Genomic DNA, 20,971 nt, shown 5'->3' with positions numbered 1-20,971 from the left:
GATGGTGTGATGTTTCAGGACTGGAGTATTTGGTGTTTCTTGGTTTGTTGTAATTCATATTTTCACCCAAGTTTAGTCTGTTTCCCTTTTATTTTTGTGTCCTTCCTTTCTTTGTCCTCCCCACCTCTCTGCTTCACCTTTCTTTTTAGCAAAGATGAGGATTTCTACCTTCAACATACATTGTTGGTCTTGTCTTCTGTTTTTGTTAGGAGGGACAGCAGTGTGATTAAAGAGGAAATCAAAGCCTTTCTTGCCAATCGGAGGATTTCCCAAGCAGTTGTTGCACAGGTAACAGGTAAGAGCCGAAGAGCCCTTTCTTCTAGAATCATGTCTAGTCTCTGCCTTCTGTGCAGATGTGGGAATAGCGCTTAAATTCTGCATTGCAGTGCACATCTGTCAACCTAGGCAGGATGATGTAAGCCTGGGATTTAAAACCACTGTCTCTAATATCAGGGAGCTTCTCCAGTGATTTTCTTTTTTTTTTTTTTTTTTTTTAACTTGTACTAGTAAATTTTATAATATTTGTAATAAGTAAAACCTTCCCTATTTTATAACCAAAAAAGGGACTTCTAGTTTACTTGTAACAGAGTTGATGACACATGCACATCCTGCTGCAAGCTACATTTCATAGTTTTAAGAGCTGTGCAGTCCCCTAAATCTGATTCCTGTTTTACCAATTAAAGTGATTTGTGAAGAAAAAGAAAGTTGTGGGTTTTTTTGTTTCATTTAGTTTGGGGGCCTATTGTTGTGGCTTTGGCTTTTTTGTTTGTTTGTTTTTGTGGGGTTTTTTTTTTTTGTTGTGTTGTTTTGAGACAGGACCTCATAGAGTCCAGTAAGCTGGCCTCAAACTTATTGTGTAGCTAATCTTCCTGCCTCCACCTCCACAGCCAGGCCCTACTGAAAGTTGTGTCTTTTGATGACTTTTTGTATGTGAAAGCTTTTCTGTGATGAGAGCTGCCATTGCGTTCTCTTGGTTCTCTCTCTTCCATCCCATCCTCCACCCCAACCAGGTCCTGTCCCTGACCTGTGGTATGTATGTGTCGCTGTCTAGTCAGATTACATTTTTTAATGGAATCCTTAAATTTGAGTGTAAGCGTGCATTTCTGTTGGTATGTGGCCTTCATTCCTTGGATCTCAGTGATTTTTAAGATCTTATAATTTTAACTGTTTCTAGTCCTTAGAGAGACCAGAAATCTTTCCAATCCAGTTACATTTATTATGTTGTTATACCTTTTACATTAGTAGTTATAAAAATTAACTTCTCCCCTCTGTTTTTTTTCAATGTTACTGCCCGATGTTTAACTTTGGGCTTTTTAGCCCTGCTGCCTCAATTTTCATACTTCTGTGATTAAATACTTAGATCTGATCTTCAGGCGCAGCTTCTAATTTTGATATTCTTTGTGATGTATGGACATTGATACACACTGAAGTTAATGTGCTTAAAAGGTTGCTGCTGGTCATTAATTTGAATAAATGAAACGGGAGATTTAGAAGTGTTAAATTTTGTTCTTACACCTATCATTACCAGTCTTTTCTAGTTTGTGTATTCACTTGAGCGTGTATGGAATACAATGTCAGTGATACATTTTTATAAATGATGTCTCTGTTACTGTCCTTCTAAGTAGAAGGCCAGAGAAAGGTGTGTCTAATTATTTAGTTATTGCAGTCTTTCAATGTTTATCCATAGGGTGTTTAATAGAAATAAAAACTAGGTTACAGTGCTTAACATAGTAAGGAGAAGTTGTGCAGGCTTGACTGACACTTGCCGATGTAGAATGATGAGGTACTGTCCTCGAAGTTTTACTTTATCCTCTTAGACTAGAAGCAATATATGATCAAGTTCATAAGCCTGAAAAAAACAAACAAATTTATAGTATAGAACAGCTGTGCAAAGTTGATTTTGTCCAGAAGGAAGTATTTCTGAGTGTGTTGAATATATTGAATCTTGAATCATCTTGCCCTTTAAGTGTTTTAGATTACATTTGCTTATTTGTGAGTGGGGGGGGGGTGGAGAAAGAACACAGCTTGAGGGAGTCAGTTCTTTTTTTTTTATATTTTATCATCTTTATTTTATGTGTATGAGTGTATTGCCTACATGTATGTAAGTGCACCCATGTTGTGCAATGTCCATGAAGGTCAGAAGAGAGCATCATATTCCCCTGGAACTGGAGTTACTGGTTGGTAGCCACCATGTGGGTACTTGGAATCAAACCTCGGTTCTCTGCAAGAGCAGCCAGTGCCATCTCTCTAGCCCCCGGGGGAGTCCTCTCTCTTTTATCATGTGGGCCCTGGGGATCGAACTTGGATCATCAGGCTTGTGGCAAGTATCTTTACCCTCTGCACCATCTTGCCGGCCCTCTTCTTAATGTTTAAAATAATAATAGCTTTGGAGGAGTATCTAACATTGTTCAAATCATAGTAAAAAAGCTTTAAAAGGCCATTCTTATTCCGTAGTGGTCATCATCTGCCTGTAATCCTAGCATTTGGGCAGCTAAAGCAAAAGACTGTAAGTTTGATCAGCATGAGCTATAGGCATTCATGGCCATCTTGGGCTGAATAGTAAGACCATATTTTAATATTTATTGTTTTTATTTTATGTGTATGTGTGTATTGCCTGCTTGTAGGTAAGTGCACCCATGTCGTGCAATGCCCATGGAGGACAGAAAAGGCTGTCAGATCCCCTGGAACTGGAATTACGGACAGTTGTTAGCTGCCTTGTGGGTACTGGGATTCAAACCCGGGGCAAGACCATATTTTAAAAATAGCAAGGGGAAAACATTTCTTAGGTTTATCTGAAATCACTGTACCATAATGAATTAAACACAGAGTCTCAAATATTTCCATTTTAGAAAGAGAAAATGAATGATGCTTTTACATCTTGCTCTACTCATGACAGTCCATAAAACAGCAGTGTTGGCCTCACCCAAGTACTTACTTAGACATGTAAAAATACAGTGTTTCACCTCCAACCCTGCTTAAGAGAATTTTAACCAAGTCTCACAAGTGATTTAGATTTGAGAACTATTCTAGGAGCCTGGTACCTTTCCTGACATGACTGTCAGTTGATAAGTATTGATAGCATTGCCTCACTTAGTAGCTCATCTCCTGGTTTTGATTGGAAGAGCTAAAATACATTCAGACATTTATTATCTGTTCTATCACATGAGCTGTCGTTCTGCTGCTGTTATGATGGGGTTCAGTAGTGTTACAAACATCTTCCCCAGGTCAACCTTGTCTTCTTCATTTCCTTTCTGAAGGATTGGGTTCATCTTTAAGCAGATATTTTTGGTTCTCCGTTGCCTGAAACGTGAAATTCTTACTGTGCAGTGCCAATATCCTCTTCATTGCCATCTTCTGTTCAGTATACTCACATAGCTGAATTTAACCACTTAGAATTTCTAGAATCACGCTATTTTGCCTGATTCTGTGTCCTTGTTTATACCTAGGAGGCCTTTTACTCCCAAAGCATAACAATATGAATTCCCACTTACCAGGACTGCCTCTGCTGTCCTGCTTATTCTGTTAGGGTGCCATTCTTCCATTGGCATAGTTCCCACCCTGTGGTGTATTGTTCTTTCAGTTAGGCAGTTTCTTCAAAGGCACTTCCCTTTTCCACACCTCATCAGAGAGCCTCGCATTGTGCATTCACTCTGAACACTTCACATCTACCTAGCTACCTCACAGAGCTCTGTTGTGGCAAAGAGGAACCTTCAGTGGCTTTAACACAAACTGTATGTAAAAACCTTATACTGTGTGGCTTCTCCTGGAATGATTACTTGCTTAACAATTACATAAGTTTTAGTACATAAGTTGTAATTTTTTTTTATCTGCAAAGCCAGAGAATGAGGCAGTTAATAACCATATTGGTTTATTTATCCTATTATATAATTTACTTAATTGTGTCACTCATGTATTTTTAGTTCATTACATTTGTATCACAGCCTGTCCTGCCATCAAGCAAACAGAAACCGAGCTTCTCTTTTCTGAGAAGAGGTCCCACCAGAGAACAGTGAGTTATCGAGAGCCTAGTAAAACCTGGCCCTCATTGACCCTCCAAGGATAGAGTGAGCCCGGGAAGGAAGCCTTCTAGTCCAGTCTACTCAGAGTTCCTCCCTGGAATGCTTGCTCATTGCATAGACATGGTTTCTGTCTTTAAACTAGTCAGGGGTATCTTAGAAGAATATCTACTGGTGAAATCTACCCCAAAATAAAGTTTAGGATGTTGTGGTCCAGAATCCTGTTCTGTAATAGATTTTCTTAAAGACATTGGAATTCACCTCTAATATGTGAAATCAACCTTGAGATAAAAATGAGAACGGATGGTGCATAACAGCAGAAAATGCTAAATAAAAACAGTGAGTGAGGTGCAAAGTGACAACACATGTTCCAGAAACAAATGTAGAGACTTCTTTTTATAGATCTGGAGGGTTTCTATAATAAGATAAACAAGAAGTACATGGGTGGGGTCTGTCTAAATAATAACCTACTGATAGGAAAATGGCGTCTAAACAGGACATAATGACAGTGCTGCTCATTTCCCAGCGTGTGATTTGTTGCTTCCTCCTGTGGCACATGCTCCCACGTAGGGCGGACTAAACTCTGAGAGGTCGGCCAGGGTTCTAGCTTCTCACTAACAATGATAGGGTGGTGAGCATCGCCTTTGCTTAGTAATGAACACGTGCATTTATGTCCATGCAGTAAAATGTTTTTTTAGGCTATTTAGGAACCTAAAACAACAACAAAGAAGTTAATAACCTCTGGGAAAAATCAGGCACACAGAATAAATGAATAAATAGGCAAAGGTTGATGATGAGTGCCTATCGGCCAGAGAAACAGACTAATTGGAGTCATATTCTAAAGAAACGAATGTATGGACGAAGAGAAAACACTCAGCACCTCTGAACTAAGGCGTTCCTCCCAGCTGTGCTTCTTTGAATTGTGCAGGTATAATGAGAAATGAGCAGAATGTCAGGTCATTGGTCAATGAGTCATCTTGTGGTCCAGAGCCTCGTTTTCCTGGCTTATAAGATGGGACTTTGTGTTAGTCCATATAACAGATTGCCATAAACTGCATAGTATCCAAGCATAGAAACTTGCTTCTCATGCTTCTGAGGACCAGGAAGCCCTGAGATAAGGCAGGTTGTGTGTCAGTGACAGCTTGCTTTCCTGGCTCCTAGGCGGCACCTTCTTGCTGTGTCTTCATGTGGCAGAAGGACTGAAGGGTCTTTGGGCCTTTTCTTCTAGGGTGAGAAGTTCATAAAGGTCTACCTACATGACCTAACCATCCCTGAAATGCCCCACATTTGAACTTCGTCCCTCGCATTGAAGGTGATTTCTGCAGACTGGAAGTGGACATGGACATTCAGAATATAGCCGCCTCCTGGTGCCTTTCCTAATTGTCTGCTTTAAACTGGAAGTTCCTTTGACACTTTATCTAGCTGAATCTACTGTTTCTCATTCCCAACTGTGTTCAAATCACTTCCCTTTTCATTAAACTTCGCCAGAACTTCTTTACAGTGCAAAAAACATATATTGATCTTTTCCCAGTCAGAATTTTAGACCAGATATTATAAACCAACTAAAATATCAGTGTACTTTTTAAGAAGTAATCTTTATTTTCTAGCCCCTTTTAGATTCATAGCAAAATTGAACAGAAAGTTCAGAGACTTCCTAATGCCCCTATTTTCCCTTTCCTACATAGCCTCCTCCACTATCAGAATCCAGAGTGGTCGATTTGTTATGATCAGTGAACATACTTTGACATGTCATTGTTAACTTAAAGCCGTAGTTGATGAACGTTCCAGACCTCCTGGTATCCTATATTCCATGGACTTGGACGAAATGTTCAGTGCCATGTGTTCACAATTATAACATCGCACAGAGGTGTGTCACTGCCCTAAAAGTTCTCTGTGCTCCACCTCTTTGTTCCTTGTTCTCCTGACTCCTGCAGCCATGACTCTGCCTAAAGATCCTGATAACTTCGGATTGGATTCCTTCATTAATGATAAAGCATGTAAGGCTCCTCTGTGTTTCCTCTTAGCTCCAGAGCTCATTTTCTTTGCATGCTGAAGAATAGCTCTTACTGGCTACCATATTGTAGTGGTTTACCTGCTAAGGATGTAATGTTTCCTTTCAGGTTTTGTTTAAAAAAGTAGAATTTATATCTCCATTAGAAAAGCAGTGTTGATAGAGCATAAATCACAGACTTTGGACTTGTGTTACAATATGGTCCAGTAATTCATGTGCTCATGTGACAAGACTTTATCAATTCCTGCCTGACAGATTGCACTGCTTTTAAGTAGAGACCAATTTGATAACTAGATTATCTATCTATAAAACAGTCAGGTTTCTACCAGGGAGGTAGAACTGTATCCAAATTAAATTTGGCACTTTGTTTCTGTTAGGCGAAACTTTTTCCTACCCTCTTTGAATAGACGTCATTTTTACTAGTGTTATAAATGGTTTTACATAGTGCATGTTGGCTGTTTGTCTTTCAGCATCTGGAAGATGAAAACACATGGTGTTGTGGTTAAAAAATTCAGACTTAAATGCTTTTCTTCTGTGTTCCTCTTCAGCTTCCTGGTGAGCTGTCTGCTTAAACCAAGCACAGGAGGGTACAGTTTTCCTCTAATAGGGAAGAAATCAACTTCCTCTGTGTAAATGCTCATATTTTCTCACTTTGTTGAGAAATTGAAGTACAGAGAGTTTCACATAATACTTGTTGGTAAAAACTATCTCTTTAATTGCCATGATGCATCTGTCCTGCTAGGCTTTCAGAGTCTCAAAATGCAGTGCGTATGATTAATTGCAGTGTAAAAGTTAGGCTGCCTGTCAACTTTACAGTGAGACCCACCTCTTCCACACGTATTTTTTTTTTATTTTATGTGTATGCATATATTGCCTGCATGTAAGTGCACCTGTGTCGTGCAATGCCCACAGAGGTCAGAAGAAGCTGTTGGATCCGCTGGGACTGGAGTTATGGACAATTGTTAGCTACCATGTTGGGATTCAAACCCAGGTCTTCTGCAAAAACAACCAGTGTTCTTAACTACTGAGCCATCTCTCCAGTCCATTCCACATGTATTTAAAGTAGCAACTGCATTTAAACTAATTTTTCTCCAGTGCAAGACTTGCTAATGACTTATAAAGACATTATATTCATCCAGTGAGTCATTTTCATTTTTGCTTCTTTTTTAACCTAAGATTGAAGAAAAACCCCAGCTCCTCTAATATAATACTTTTTTGTGAAATAAATTATTTCATGCCATAGCATAATTTTTTGTTAAATAATGAATGAATGAATAAATAAATAAATGGCTGAGAGCCAGTGAGCAGGTAAAGGCATCTGCTGGCAATTCTGACAACTTGAATTCAGCCCCCAGACTCATATGGTAAAAGGAGAGAACCAGCTCTTGCAGGTTGTCCCCTGACCTTCGTGTGTTTGCTGTGGGATTCAGTACACTCCCCCAATGAATGAATGTGAATGAATAATGTAATTTTTAGATAAAGCCAGCTGGGCCTGGTAACAAATGCCTGTAATCACAGCACTAGGTAGGTAGAGGCCATCAGGTCAGGAATTCAGCATTATCCTCAGGCAGGCTCAAAGTTAGCCTGAACTGTAGTGACCAGGCCTCAAGCAGTAAACAAATAAGTGAATCAGTATTGCTCTTTTTTTTTTTTAAACCAGGGATAAATGTCCAAAGAGGACACCAATATCCTAGGAAGGAAGTCAGAAGTCATTTTTATATGAGATGATAACAAAGCTTAAAGTTGGGCTGTAATTCTGTCTCTAGCTCTCCTAAGCAGATGTATGGACAGCATCCTAATTTTGAGCACATTCATTTTAAAGCATATATTTAAGGTAATATTGCCCAGGCTTGTTGTCATCATTCTTTGTGAGAAACACTTAGAAAAAGTTCCTTTAAAAGTTTTTTTTACTTATTTTATTTGCTGTACATAAGTGTTTTGCCTGCATGTATGTAAGTGCACTGTATATGGACAGTTGTTAGCCACCCTGTGGGTTATAGGAACCAAATCAGGTCCTCTGCAAGACCAGCCAGCACTCTTAACCACTGAGCCATCTCTCCAGCCCCAGAAGTAGTCTTTTTTGATTGCTGTTTAAAGGACAGTTTGCTGTGTTGCCCAGGCTGGCCTAGAATTCACTTTGTAGCTCAGTCTGTTCTCTACTCCAGATTCTCCTGCCTCAGCTTTCTGAGAACTTGGTTTTAAGATAAGCACATGCCAGCATGCCCTGCTTAGAAATACTGTTCTTGAATTTTTTTAAATTTATTTTTATTTTATGTGGTTGGGTGGGTTTTTTTTTGTTTTTTGGTTTTTTTTTGTTGTCGTTGTTGTTTTTTATGCATGTAAGTGCAACATGTACATGCAGTGCCCACAGAGACCAGAAGACACTGTTAGAGCTCCTGGAACTGGAGTTATAAATGGTTGTCAGCCACCATGTTGGTGCTGGGAATCAAACCTTGGTCCTCTGCAAGAGCAATTAGTGCTCTTAACTGCTGAGCCATCTCTCCAGCCCTTTCAAAATATTCTTAAAGCAATTTTTATATAATGTTTTGAATTTGAATCATTTTAAGAACTAGAACATGCCATTTTCTTAAAGGTCTTTCTCTTTTGACAGTTTTTAACATAAAGATCGCCTTTTGTTCCCAGTCTCTTCCTTGCCCTAAATGATGTTTGAAGGATTTTTATGACCAGCTTGTCTTCACTTTTCTAAGAGATAAAGAGTATCTTTGAAACATTTAAATAATTTAAGAATAATCTCTCTCTCTCTCTCTCTCTCTCTCTCTCTCTCTCTCTCTCTCTCTCTCTCTCTCGGATAGAGAGATGGCTCAGTGGTTAAGAGCACTGACTGCTCTTGCAGAGGATCTGGGTTCAATTTCCAGCACCCAAATGGCAGCTAACAACCGTCTCTAACTCCAGTTCCATGGGAATCCATCACCCTCTTCTGACCTCCACAGGCATTGCACGACATGGGTACACTTACACACATTCACGCAATACACTCATACACACAGAAATAAACATAATTTAAAATTTTTTTTTAAAGAATAGCATCTTTCAAACCATGTTGGCCCATGTGTTTTCTGTCTTTGGCTCAGCCTTGTCATTAGCAAGCAGCTGAGGTGGGTTCTAAAAACCCCTTCTGCTTATAGCTCATGTGCATCCTCTTAGCTGAATCTCTTTTTCAAGTTTTTATTTTTAGCTATAATTTATGCAGCACTCTCCAAGTGCTAGGTGCTGTGCTAACTGTTTTATATAATTGAGAAACAGGTGTTAACTTCCTCAGTTACAGATGAGAAAACCAAGGCTAAAGGAGCTTGACTCACCCATCCTTGCAGCTGGATGTTGCTGGTTTGCTATAAAGCCAGTGTTCTTAAAAATCAGCCCTTCCTCTGGAGAGGAAGTACATAGTTCATGACCAAGAATGTAACCTCGAGTATGGAGTGCCTGGGTTCAGAATAACTCCTTTGTAGCCGGGCATGGTGGCACTCGCCTTTAATCCTAGCACTCTGTGAGTTCAAAGCCAGCCTGATCTACACAGAGTTCCAGACCAGATTGGGCTACTGGGAGACTCTGTCTCAAAAAGGCAAAAAAAAAAAAAAAAAACTTCCTCAGTTAACTTGCCCACTTACATAACTATGGTCAGGCATTCACTGCCCATTTCTCTCTCTCCAGTTGACCTTTATGAAGCTAGACTTCTTATGCTAACCTCAGTTTTAATAATCCTCAACTGTGTAATACGAACTTGTAAAAATACGCTAAAATAAAAAATAAATTCACATCTCCTCCCCTTTGATACTTCATTCATTTTGTTACCAAGGTTGATTTTGAACCCCTAGGCACAACCCTCCAAGTAGCCAGAACTGTCAGTATGTGCCACCACTCTGGCATCAGTTAGTTCTGTGTGTTGGAAAATACATGCATGTGGTGCAGGTTTCAGAAGCGTGTGTAGTGTTGAATCTCTTTCTGTCATTGTCTTGTTTTCCAGAAGAGATGAATTTTAGTTTCTTCAGGAATATTTTATGCATGTAAGTATAAAGGTTTTGTTTTTTTAATTTCATTTATTTTTATTTTATGTGTATGAATGTATTGCAACACATTTCTTTTCCTGTCTTCAAGTTTATGTAATCTCCTTTTGACCGTGTAATTTTTCTTCCAGGAATTTATTCTGTAGGAATATTTGCTTATTTCTAGAATGATGACTGTACAGCAATATTTATTGCATATGATACATCATATGCATATGATTGATTACATAAGTAAAGCTGCAAATAACGTGTGTCCATCAGAAGGATGCTAGTTAGGTAAATTATGATACATCAATATTATATATTACTGTCAGTCCCTAAAGGAATAAGGCAGTTTTGTTTGAACTGGAATGAGGAGGAGAGTGAGCTTATAGGTATGGATAAGAAATTACTTCTTTCTTTCCTTTTTGATTTTGTAGTACATGCATGAGTTCTGTAGTTTAGAAAAATAGATCCAGCCCCAATTTTTACAATATATAAACCCCATCTTGGGTTTAAAATGAATACATCCTGGAAAGATTCAGAGTTATTTTGCCCTTTTGCGCTGTTTGGTATAGGAATCACAGTGGGATTTCGTTTTTTTTTTTGATAACATGATTCTAAAATTATAAGAAAAAAATACATAAGAATTATTTCAATGAGAGCAGAAGAAAGAATTTGAGCAAATGTGTTCTACCAGATATTAAAATATACTGTTTGATTATAGTAATATAGAGTTATAGTGTTAGATGTATTTTCTATATAGAGCAGAGTTCATTAATAGAGCCTAGGAAATAAGGCAATGCAGCTTAAATAAGGAAAGCATTTCACATCTGTAAGAAAATGTTTGCCCATTGATTGGCTGCTCAAAAATGAAAATATAGGGAGTGGAGAGATGGCTCAGTGGTTAAGAACACTGACTGGCTACTCGTGCACATGGTGGTTAACTGTTCCCAACTCCGCTTCTGAGGGCTCCAGTGCCCTTTTCTGGCCTCTATGGGCATTGCACACATGTGGTGCACTTACATATATGCAAGCAAAGCACTCGTACACATAAAATGAAAAAATAAAACATAACAGCAACCCATAAATAAAATCAGTTTCCATATGGCATTGAGCTATCTGCATTCTTCCGTATATACTTAAATATTTTTCCACGTAAGCTGAATGTGCAATCTCACACTACATTTAAAAGAAAACACAGAACCTTCACAGCACGCACATTTCTTGAGCTTTTGACAGACAGGGCCATGCATCTGTGAATACAGGATGCTTCACTTCTTCCTTTAATAGAGATGACCTTTGTGTCTTTGTCTTGACACTAAGTTGTCCCAGTAGAATGTTGAGAAGTGGGCAAGTGAGCTTGTTTCAGATTTTAGGGTAAAACCTCCATCCTTTCAAGTGTGATGTCAGCTGTGTACTCTTCGGGGATGCCATATATCTGGTCATGAAGCTCACCTCAAGTCTTTGTTAGCTCTTCTATATGGGTGGGGCCAAGTGCTTTTTTGTGTCTAAGATGATCATTTTATCAGTTATTGCTGTAGACTACTGAGGAGTATTACTTTGGTTGATTTTCATATACTGAGTTAACTTTACTCTCCTGAGATAAGTCCTACCTGGTCATTTTGTATAGTTTTTTTTTTTTTTTTTTTTTTTTTAATATGTTGTTGGATTCAGTTTGTGGTGTTTTGTTGAGAATTTTTACATCTGCTCTCATAAGGGATATTGGGCTGTAATATTCTTTTCTCGTAAGATGTGCCTGGTTTTGGAATTGTGATAACTAGTTTTTTCCTACAATTTTATTCATCTCATCTTGGTTATAGAATTCATTCAAATGTCATTGTTCATAGCATTTCCTTAGGACTCTTCCCATCTCTGTAAGGGAGCAATAGCCCCTTCCTCTCGTGGTTCAGTAACTTGAGTTCTTTTCCTGGTCAGAGTGTCTGGAGGAGCACTTTGCAGGGGTAAAGCTCTGTCTACAAACTGCTGTAGTTTCTTCATCTTGCAAGTCTGGGCATGTCCTATTTTTTGTTTTCAGTTATCTCCAAGTATCATATGACTTCCCTAATAGTGAATTCCTTGACTCTGTTGTTTGGAATGTAGTGGGGGTTTTTTCGTTGTTTTTGTTTTTGTTTTGTTTTTGTTTTGAGACAGGGTCTCCCTGTTAGCCCCAGCTGTCCTGGAACTCACTATGTAGGCCATGAACTCACAGAGATCCGCCTGCCTCTGCCTCCCAAGTCCTGGGATTAAAGGTGTGCGCCACCACGCCCGGCTGTAGTGATTTTTTTTTAAGATTTTATTTTTGTTTTATGTGTATGAATATTTTGCCTACATGTATTTAACTGTACCATGAGTGTTCCTGGTGCCTGTGGAGGCCAGAAGAGGGCATTGTATCTCCTGAAATTGGAGTTACAGATGGTTGTTAACCACTATGTGGGTGCTAGGAACTGAACCTAGGTAGGCCTTTTACATGAGCAGCCAGTGCTCTTAACCTCTGAGCCATCTCTCTTGCCCCTTCTTTGGTTTTGATTCTAGGACTAAGGGGCATTTCATTCCATAAAGTAAAATAGCTGTCACCTCGTTATGCATTTGAAAATGATGTATTTTCTCTTGTTGTGGGTGGAATGTTTATTTATTTCATGTTCATGCATTGTTTTCCTTGGTTTACAAGACCAAAGTAGTAAGTAATACTGTCAGGGCATTACTGATCTCTAATTGTTTCATTTCTTGAAATTAGAATATTGACATCTCCATCTCTTTCTCCCTCAATTCTCATCAGTTTTTGTTTCATGAATTTTGGGGTTCTATTTCATGTAAATATGTTTTTAATTCTGTCTTCCCTATGGATTGAATCAGCTTTCCTTCCCCCACCTTCCCTACTGATGTGTAGACTCATTGTGCTGCAATGCTGGGGGCAGTTAGTTACACATACATAGGAAGGTACAGGGAAAAGGCAGGGCGTTGGGTAGCAGTCATGGAAGGCTGGCTGGCAGTCTGATCATGTCTTCAGCTTCTGTAGCTAAGAACCACTAGGTACGACCCAGAAGTTTAAAAAAAATAATTCCAATCATGTTTTGTATGACTTTTCCTATCGTTAGTGGACGCTTATGTTTCTTTCATAAAAATCAAATTGTACTTAATGTTTTTACATTTTCAGATTCTGATTACTGTGCCTTCATTCCCGTAATTATTCCTGCTTTTGCTGTTACTGGATAGTGGTACTATGGTTAGTGACCTCCAGAGAACATTGGTGTAAATTTATTAGCTTTCCTCTTAATTTTTCATCTTACTCTGAATTGCTTAGAATTTTTAAAATAACAAACATATGTTTATAGAAACTAAGTCGAATTTTTAAAAAGGTAAGGAAGCACTGTCATCATTGTCCATTAAAGTATAAAATTGAAAATAACCTATGGGGGACAGTTTGGTGACATCTGTCAAAAACTTCAAAGATGCTCAAATACTACGAACCAAAACTCCATTTCGTAAATCTCATGTGAACAAAAATACATAGAATTATGTATTTATAATTCCATCATCATTTATAATTAAGTAAAACATATATCAAAACAGTACAGGAACTATAGCACAGTCCATGGAGGAATGCTGCTTGCTGGCTTTCTCCTATGGCTGGTTAGTGCTCAGCCTGCTTTCTCATACAACCCTGGCCTGTCTGCCCAGGTAGGTAGTCCACAATGGGCTAGACCCTCTCATCTCTCTCAACAATCCAGAAGATGCCTCACAGGCATATCCACAGGCCAGTTTGATAGAGGGAATTCCCCATTTGACTTTCCCTCACCCCAGGTGTGTCAGGTTGACAACCAAAGCTATCTAGCACATAGGTATTGGGAGATTCTTATGACCAAATAAACAAGGCCAATTCTTAGAGTGCACGGAAGTGGTGGGAAGGGAGGAGGTTTTTCTGTTTGTCTCACTTGAATTTTTATACAGAATCATTGTGTTTTAACTTGAAAAGATTAATCATGCTGTGTGTGTGGTGTTGCTGCACACCTTTAATCCCTGCTCTCCAGAGGCAGGGGCAGGTGGATCTCTGTGAGATCAGGTCCAGTGAGTTCCAGGCCTGCTGGGGCTACAGGGAAACCCTGACTCAAAAAATTTTTTTAAAAGTTTAATTGTGACCTGGTGGTGGCACATACTTACAACTGCGACTTTACAACCCTTACAGTCCCACACCCGCAACTACTAGGCTAAAGTTAAGAAAGAATGTTCAAGACTAGCTCGGGCTACACAGTGTTTCCCAGGCCAGCCTGGCATTGTGAAAGTAAATGGCAGTAATGGCAGCAGTTCTCAGGAAGTTGCTGAAGATGGATCTGCTGAGGATTTCAGACTTCGTGGTTCTGAGATAACATCTTCATTTCAGAGTTGTTGCAGTTGTCCAGGTAAAGAGGCTGCGATTCCAAAGGATGAGGACGATGGGAGTGGCCAGTAGTGATGCACTCCATGGGATGTGGGAGGAAAATAAAGCATCAAAATTTATAGTCCAGCGTGAAGATGTTTATAAGACAAGATCATGCTGGAGAGCCCCCTAGTGGAAGGGAGCATGGTATTAAGCAAGAGCCTAAAGACTTTTTGAACCCTTCTTTGGATACATGTGTTTTCTTTCTTTACAGTGAAATTAAACAGGGAAGTTTTAGTCAAAATACTCGTAAATTATATGTAAGTTTTTCCTCTACCCTGCAAGAGGTAGAAAAGAGGCATTTTCTGAAGAGCTGCAACTTGTGACAGATTTTCTTCTGCTGTTCAGTGGGGAGTGTCATGGAAGTTTCTCGTAAGGGAAAGTAGCAGGGCGGGCAGGTAGTGCTGGGACCGTGAATGCTGGCTTCCAGTGGAGCTGCAAACAGCCCAAAGGCTGAGGTCACAGACCCTAACCTCCCAGCACGCTAGGAAGAAAGATTATTTTCAGTGTGACATTTCTTGTGACATTTGTTCATTGTTTCTCAGCGCCGCTTCAGGACAGCTTCTCCCTTCGGTGGTTTTCTCCTACATTTATTATATGGAAAGGAGGGTAAAGTTATGGGAAAGTTCTTCACACAAAAGATGAGTCAGGAGGACAGTCTGTGTCTGTTTCTCCTTCCTTTGTTTTATTAAATTAATAATTGCACAGAGAGAAAATTGTGGGACATCCTATGTTTAAATTATTCACATTGTTTACTTCTAAGTACAATTGTAGAAATGAACTTTTCCTAACTTTCTTCAGTTTGATTGCAGTATTTCTAAACAGTCATTCACACTAATTGCAATGGTTCTAAAACAATTTTATTGCAATGTTTTTAAAAATAATAAAATATGTAAAATTCAGTGTCAAGCTAGAAATTAGTACATTTATAGATTAAGAAAACGTAGAGGTAAAAAAGAAGCTTTCAACTTTGTTTCTGTTGTATATCTTTAGTTATGTAGAAGCTCGTGTTGCTATAAAATAAACAACAGAACATAAAAAATTATATATTCATAAGAATACGTGTTTTTTATTTATATTGGGTAGCTTTCTGTATTAATAAATACTTATCAACTTTTAATTTTTAAAAATTTGAATGAAAAAGCTGGAAGATCTTCCTGAATTTGACTACGCACACAGTTAGTTGGTGGCAACTCAGTGACTAATAGGGTGAAGGCACATAGACCTTCTACGCCCAGCTTTCCAGTATTGACCTTTTCTGACCTGCATGGGTAACAGTACTCTTAATTTTCACCCCACAGATCACTTATGTGTATTTTAAACTTTGTAAAGTGAATCTTAGAGTTGTGTTTGGCTTTTTATGAATTCGCCTTTGGGGAGCCACATCATTTTCTGAGCTTCATCCTGTGGTTGCACGTGGCAGTAGTCTGTTCTGTTTGGTTGACAGCCTAAAGGAGCAGCACCGATAGATACCACGGTGTACGCATTCAGCTGTTGATGGGCATTTGGGCTTTTGTTGGGGACTGTTCATATGTGAGGCTTCTTGTGCATGTCTTTTGAATATATCTTTGCTGGATAGGTGCTCATTCCTGTGGACTGTGAATGTAGAATTTATCTTTTACAGGCATAGTCCATTAGTTTCCAAAAGTAGCCCCACCTTGTCCTTGCTAACACTGAGTATTAATGGCTGCTGTTTATTAGGTTATTTATTTATTTATTTATTTATTTTTAGTAGCTTTCAAAAAATATTGATTTTTAGGGGCTGGAGAGATGGCTCAGTGGTTAAGAGCACTGGCTGATCTTACAGAGGACCTAGGTTTGGTTCCCAGAACCCACATGGTGGCTAACAACCATCCATAACTTGAGTTCCAGGTGATCTGACGCCATCTTCTGACCTCTGTGGGCTTTACACAACAGGGGTGCACTAACACATATGCAGACAATACACTTTTATACATAAAAATAAAATAATAAAATATTTTAAAAATATAAATTTTAAAAGCCTGCCGGTATTTTGTTATAGACATAAATGTGCTATAACTTGGTGCTTTTTGATGGTCTTTTGCTGCCTCCTCCCCAGCCTTGACAGCTCTCATAGCTAGTGGGCTCCGTGCTTGGTTCGCTATGTGGTGTCCTGTGAGCAACAAACCAACAGAACTGACCGTTTTTCTGAACAGATTACCCTCATATTCCTTGTGTTTTGAGTTATGTCAGCAATGCAAAGCCTCCGTTTAAATATAAGGGTTTTTTTGGTTGACAGGAAAATAAATTTTGATTTTTATGGTAGTAAATAATTATTTTATTCACTCTTATTTTAAAGGTAGTGTAAAGAAATAACAATACTTGAAACTAGACCTTTGGTGAAGAAATCACCAATCACAGCTGATTTAACTGTTCAGAATAATCAGCATTTTCTTAAAACAAGCATTCAGCTCTATAAATTACTTTGAGATTGTAGTCACTCGGGTTTTGGAAAACAGAATCTTGCCCTTAGGAGAAAGAAAGATGTTGAGACAGTGCGATGTCTCAGTGAGTAAGGTGCTTACCACCAAGCCTGACAGCCTGTGATCAATCCCCAGAGCCCACATGGCACAATCCCATACATACACACACACACTCAAAATATGAAAAAGAAAAGTGTTCTATCAGAGTGCCTTCTATCAGAGTCTTTTTTTAGCATCTCCTCCCACATTTTCTCAACTTCTAACAAAAGGTTCTCAGTATATGCAACGCTAAGACTTTGCTTTTAATTTATTAAAAACGTCCAAACCTACTGCTTTTTCTCCTTTTAGGTGGTATGATCACTTCCTGGTAGCTCCTCTTCCTGTCAGGCACTGTAGCCTTAAACAGGTGTTGACACAGTGGTGTTTGGTGGTCCATTGCCATGAGTAACTCCCTGGGAGGGTCTAACCCTCTATTGTACCCTTTACTGGCAACCCTCTATCATAGCCGAATGGTTTTCTGGAAAGTGCCTTGCAGTCCTGTGGAATGTTTGTGTGTTTTCTGGTTGTCTCTGCTTTCACCAGTATGGAATTTTTAAAGATAGCTGTAATAACTTGAACGAGCATGTGAGTCTCCTAAGTTTTAGACATTTTTTTTTTTTACTTTCATATGTGGAAATCATTTGTACTCCTAATTGCTGACAAGAATTTCTTAGTGATAGCAGAAAAATGCAGTGCTTCATAGTCTGTTCCGTTTTGAAGGGAAAGTTGTATGTCGGGAAAAATGTTTTTAACTGCTGAGCTTTCTTCAGAGGTTGCATTACAATGTAAATCTAAAAGTCTGCCAATTCTTACTTCTCTGTACTAATACTAATGAGTCTAAAATGCCTAAATGAATTAACAAATAAGCCAAAAGCTTTATTGAAGACAGTATTTTCAATGATGCTTCCTTTCCTAGCCCCTAAATCTTTTTATTATTGTCAACAGTGAGAAGCAAAACTTGCTGACTGGATTTTTTTTTTCCTCAAAGTATCTGTTAAAAGTTCTCATGTTCCGCCCGGCCTTGTGGTGCACGCCTTTAATCCCAGCACTCGGGAGGCAGAAGCAGGCGATCTCTGTGAGTTCAAGGCCAGCCTGGTCTACATAGTGAGTTCCAGGACAGCTGGGGCTACAGGGAGACCCTGTCTCAGAAAGACCAAAAAAGAAAAAAAAAAAAAAGTTCTCATGTTCCAAACCAGATGCAGACCACAGATCTGACAAATAGCTGTTACCTGGGACTCTCCTCATTAGCTCGTATTCAAGTGCTGGGTTTGGAGATTAACTTTAGAAAGTCACTAGAGAGTCTTAGTTGATAAAATGCTTTGACTTGTAATAGATAATTTCTGCACATGTCCTAGTCAGTGCCATCAGGCCGGTGTAAAGGAGCTTGCTTAAGTTACAGCTTCCTTAGCACTAACACAAATTAAGCACCCAGCACCCTCATAACTCCACTACCCTTTCAGTACCCCACCAAAGGCTGTTTTTCTTTTTACACAGGTATCAGTCAGAGCCGGATCTCTCATTGGCTTCTGCAGCAGGGGTCAGATCTGAGTGAACAGAAGAAAAGAGCGTTTTACCGATGGTACCAGCTGGAGAAGACAAACCCTGGTAAACGTTCCTCTCGTTTATTGCCTCTGAAATAGGACAAGTGTAACTATGTCATTGGATCCGTGTGCTGATCCAGCACAGTCACTTCATGCTTTACTATCATTTCTTATGCAAGTAGACAACTGTTGACCCTGAGGCCTGGTTGGGATTCCCTGTAGGTTTTGTTTAGTGTCTCCTAGGCTGGTTCACCTGTCCCCTAAGCCACTTCTTTGCTTTTGGGTTAGGTGATTTTTTTCAGGTGTAGTTTGGAAGAATGGTCATGCATGTCAGTGGCTGACTTTCCTATTTTCAACTGTAGGAACACAGATAAGATTGAACATGGTTTTTCTGTTTGGGGGGAGAATCTTGTATTAGTATTTAATATTTTATCTCGTTCATCCTGTGATCTTAGTATAATAATGGAGATTGTGGTTATATCGGAAATCACCCTTATTATTAGGACATGGTGGCTGAATACATGATTTTTAATGTACATTTTTATTGAATTTTTGTGCATTTCACACAAAACATTATCTTTTCATCCCCTTCCCCATCTTCACTCCCGGGTAGCCCCCATACCAGATTTCATGCATTCTGTCTCTTATGTTAAGGCCTGTCACGTCAAGTTAGGGTACCCAGATGTCCCTCAGTGCGTATTCATCCACTGGGGTCTAGTCCACCTGTCTAGAGTCTCTCCCTTAAAGAAGATCATTCATCTTGTAGTGATTTTGTTTTTAAGTCTTATGACCTGAGTAATAAATGTGACTTGGAGTTTTAGATAAAGCTGATCAGATTACTCAGAAGCACCATGTTGGAAAGCATGGTGAAATCTTCAGAAAAAAGACCACAAAGCCTTGGTGTCCAGACTTGCCAAGAATAGGTAACAGTTACTGCAAGTTTGTTTTTTTTTGGTCTCTTTGAGACAAGGTCTCCCTGTAGCCCCAGCTGGCTGGAACTCACTATGTAGACCAGGCTGGCCTCGAACTCAAAGAGATCTGCCTGCCTCTGCCTCCCAAGTGCTGGAATTAAAGGCATGGCGTTAGTTAACAAGTGTTATATCAAGAAAAATATGAAGTCATGGGACTGGCTGTCTCAGTCTGCACATTGCACAGGCTGGTGGTGAGTCTGTTCTCAAGTATGAACTTGACATTGAGATGTCTTCTGTAGTACTGCTTCATGAAGGCTTTGCATTCACCAGCTGAAACTGCATAGCAGTAACACAGCCTGTGAGGCCTGAAGGAAGAACGGTGTGTAGAAGCTTGTGTGTGTGTGGGGGGGGGGTCCTCAAGAAGCTTGTGAGTGTGGGGGGCCTCAGGAAGCTTGTCAGTGTGTGGGGGGGGTCCTCAGGAAGCTTGTCAGTGTGGGGGGGTCCTCAAGAAGCTTGTGAGTGTGTGGGTGTCCTCAAGAAGCTTGTGGGGGGGCCTCAGGAAGCTTGGGGGGGCTCCTCGAAGCTTGTGAGTGTGTGGGTGTCCTCAAGAAGCTTGTGGGGGGGGCCTCAGGAAGCTTGGGGGGGCTCCTCAAGAAGCTTGTGAGTGTGGGGTGGGGTCCTCAAGAAGTTGGTGAGTGTGTTTGTGGGGGTTCTCAAGAAGCTTGTGAGTGTGGGGGGCCCTCAAGAAGCTTGTATGTGTGTGGAGGTCCTCAAAAATTACATTCTCAACCCAGAAGGCCCTAGAATATATTCTTCTATGTTCTCTTTTGAAGTGTTTCAGATACACAGAAAATTTGAAAGACCAGCACAGTATACAATTATTTTATCTTCTTTGATGCAATAATTATGAATATTTTGCTATATTTGCTTTATTTTCTATAAAATACATTTTAAGATTTATATATGTATTTAGCCATCATGTCCTAATAATAAGGGTGATTTCCCATATAACCCCAATCTCTATTATTATACTAAGAAAAATAATTTCATAAGTACCTAGTCTGTTATCACATTCTGTGATTGTTACAAAATGCCTTCTGTTTCTGGCTCTCACTCTTGTAATAAATAGCATCTATTTTAGGTCAGCAAATTAGGATGCCCTTGAAGACTCTTAAACTACCCAACCTTAATTTCTTCATGACATAAACTTTAAAAATTCTATTATCTTGCAGGATGCCCCACATTCTGGATTTTTCTAGACTTTTTACTTTTATTCATAAACAACTTAGTTCTTTAGCATTTATTACTTATATGCTGGAAATCAGAATTGAAGGCTTTGTTAGATTCAACTGGCATGTGTTTATCAAGAATACTGCCTAGGAGCTGGAGAGACAACTCAGCAGGTAAACGCACTGGCTGCTGTTGCAGAGGACCTGGGCTCAGTTCTCAGCACTCACAAGGCAGCTAACAACCATCCATATTCTAGTTCCATATTCTAGTTCTGATGTCCTCTTCTGACCTCGGAGAGCATTGTACAACACAGGTGCATGTACATACATATTGGCAGAACATCATTCACATACACAAAAAA

The 20,971-nt window shown here is 39.4% G+C and overlaps 1 protein-coding gene across 8 annotated transcripts in view; it reads left to right on the top strand.

The window, feature by feature from the left end:
* Hmbox1 (homeobox containing 1) overlaps window positions 1-20,971 on the top strand; it is a 156,395-nt gene that overhangs the window by 82,155 nt on the left and 53,269 nt on the right. For all 8 annotated transcript variants that reach the window (XM_008828114.3, XM_008828116.3, XM_029561119.1 and 5 more), the window contains exons 4-5: window positions 210-295; window positions 18,423-18,533. In XM_008828114.3, the coding sequence (XP_008826336.1) occupies window positions 210-295; window positions 18,423-18,533 (197 nt within the window). The remainder of the gene's footprint in view (window positions 1-209; window positions 296-18,422; window positions 18,534-20,971) is intronic.

Source organism: Nannospalax galili, unplaced genomic scaffold (genome assembly GCF_000622305.1).
Source record: "Nannospalax galili isolate Female #2095 unplaced genomic scaffold, S.galili_v1.0 scaffold612, whole genome shotgun sequence".
In the NCBI taxonomy this organism is placed as follows: Eukaryota; Metazoa; Chordata; class Mammalia; order Rodentia; family Spalacidae; genus Nannospalax; species Nannospalax galili.
The sequence above is the reverse complement of the archived record's forward strand: the minus strand, read 5'-3'. Positions and strand labels throughout refer to the sequence as shown.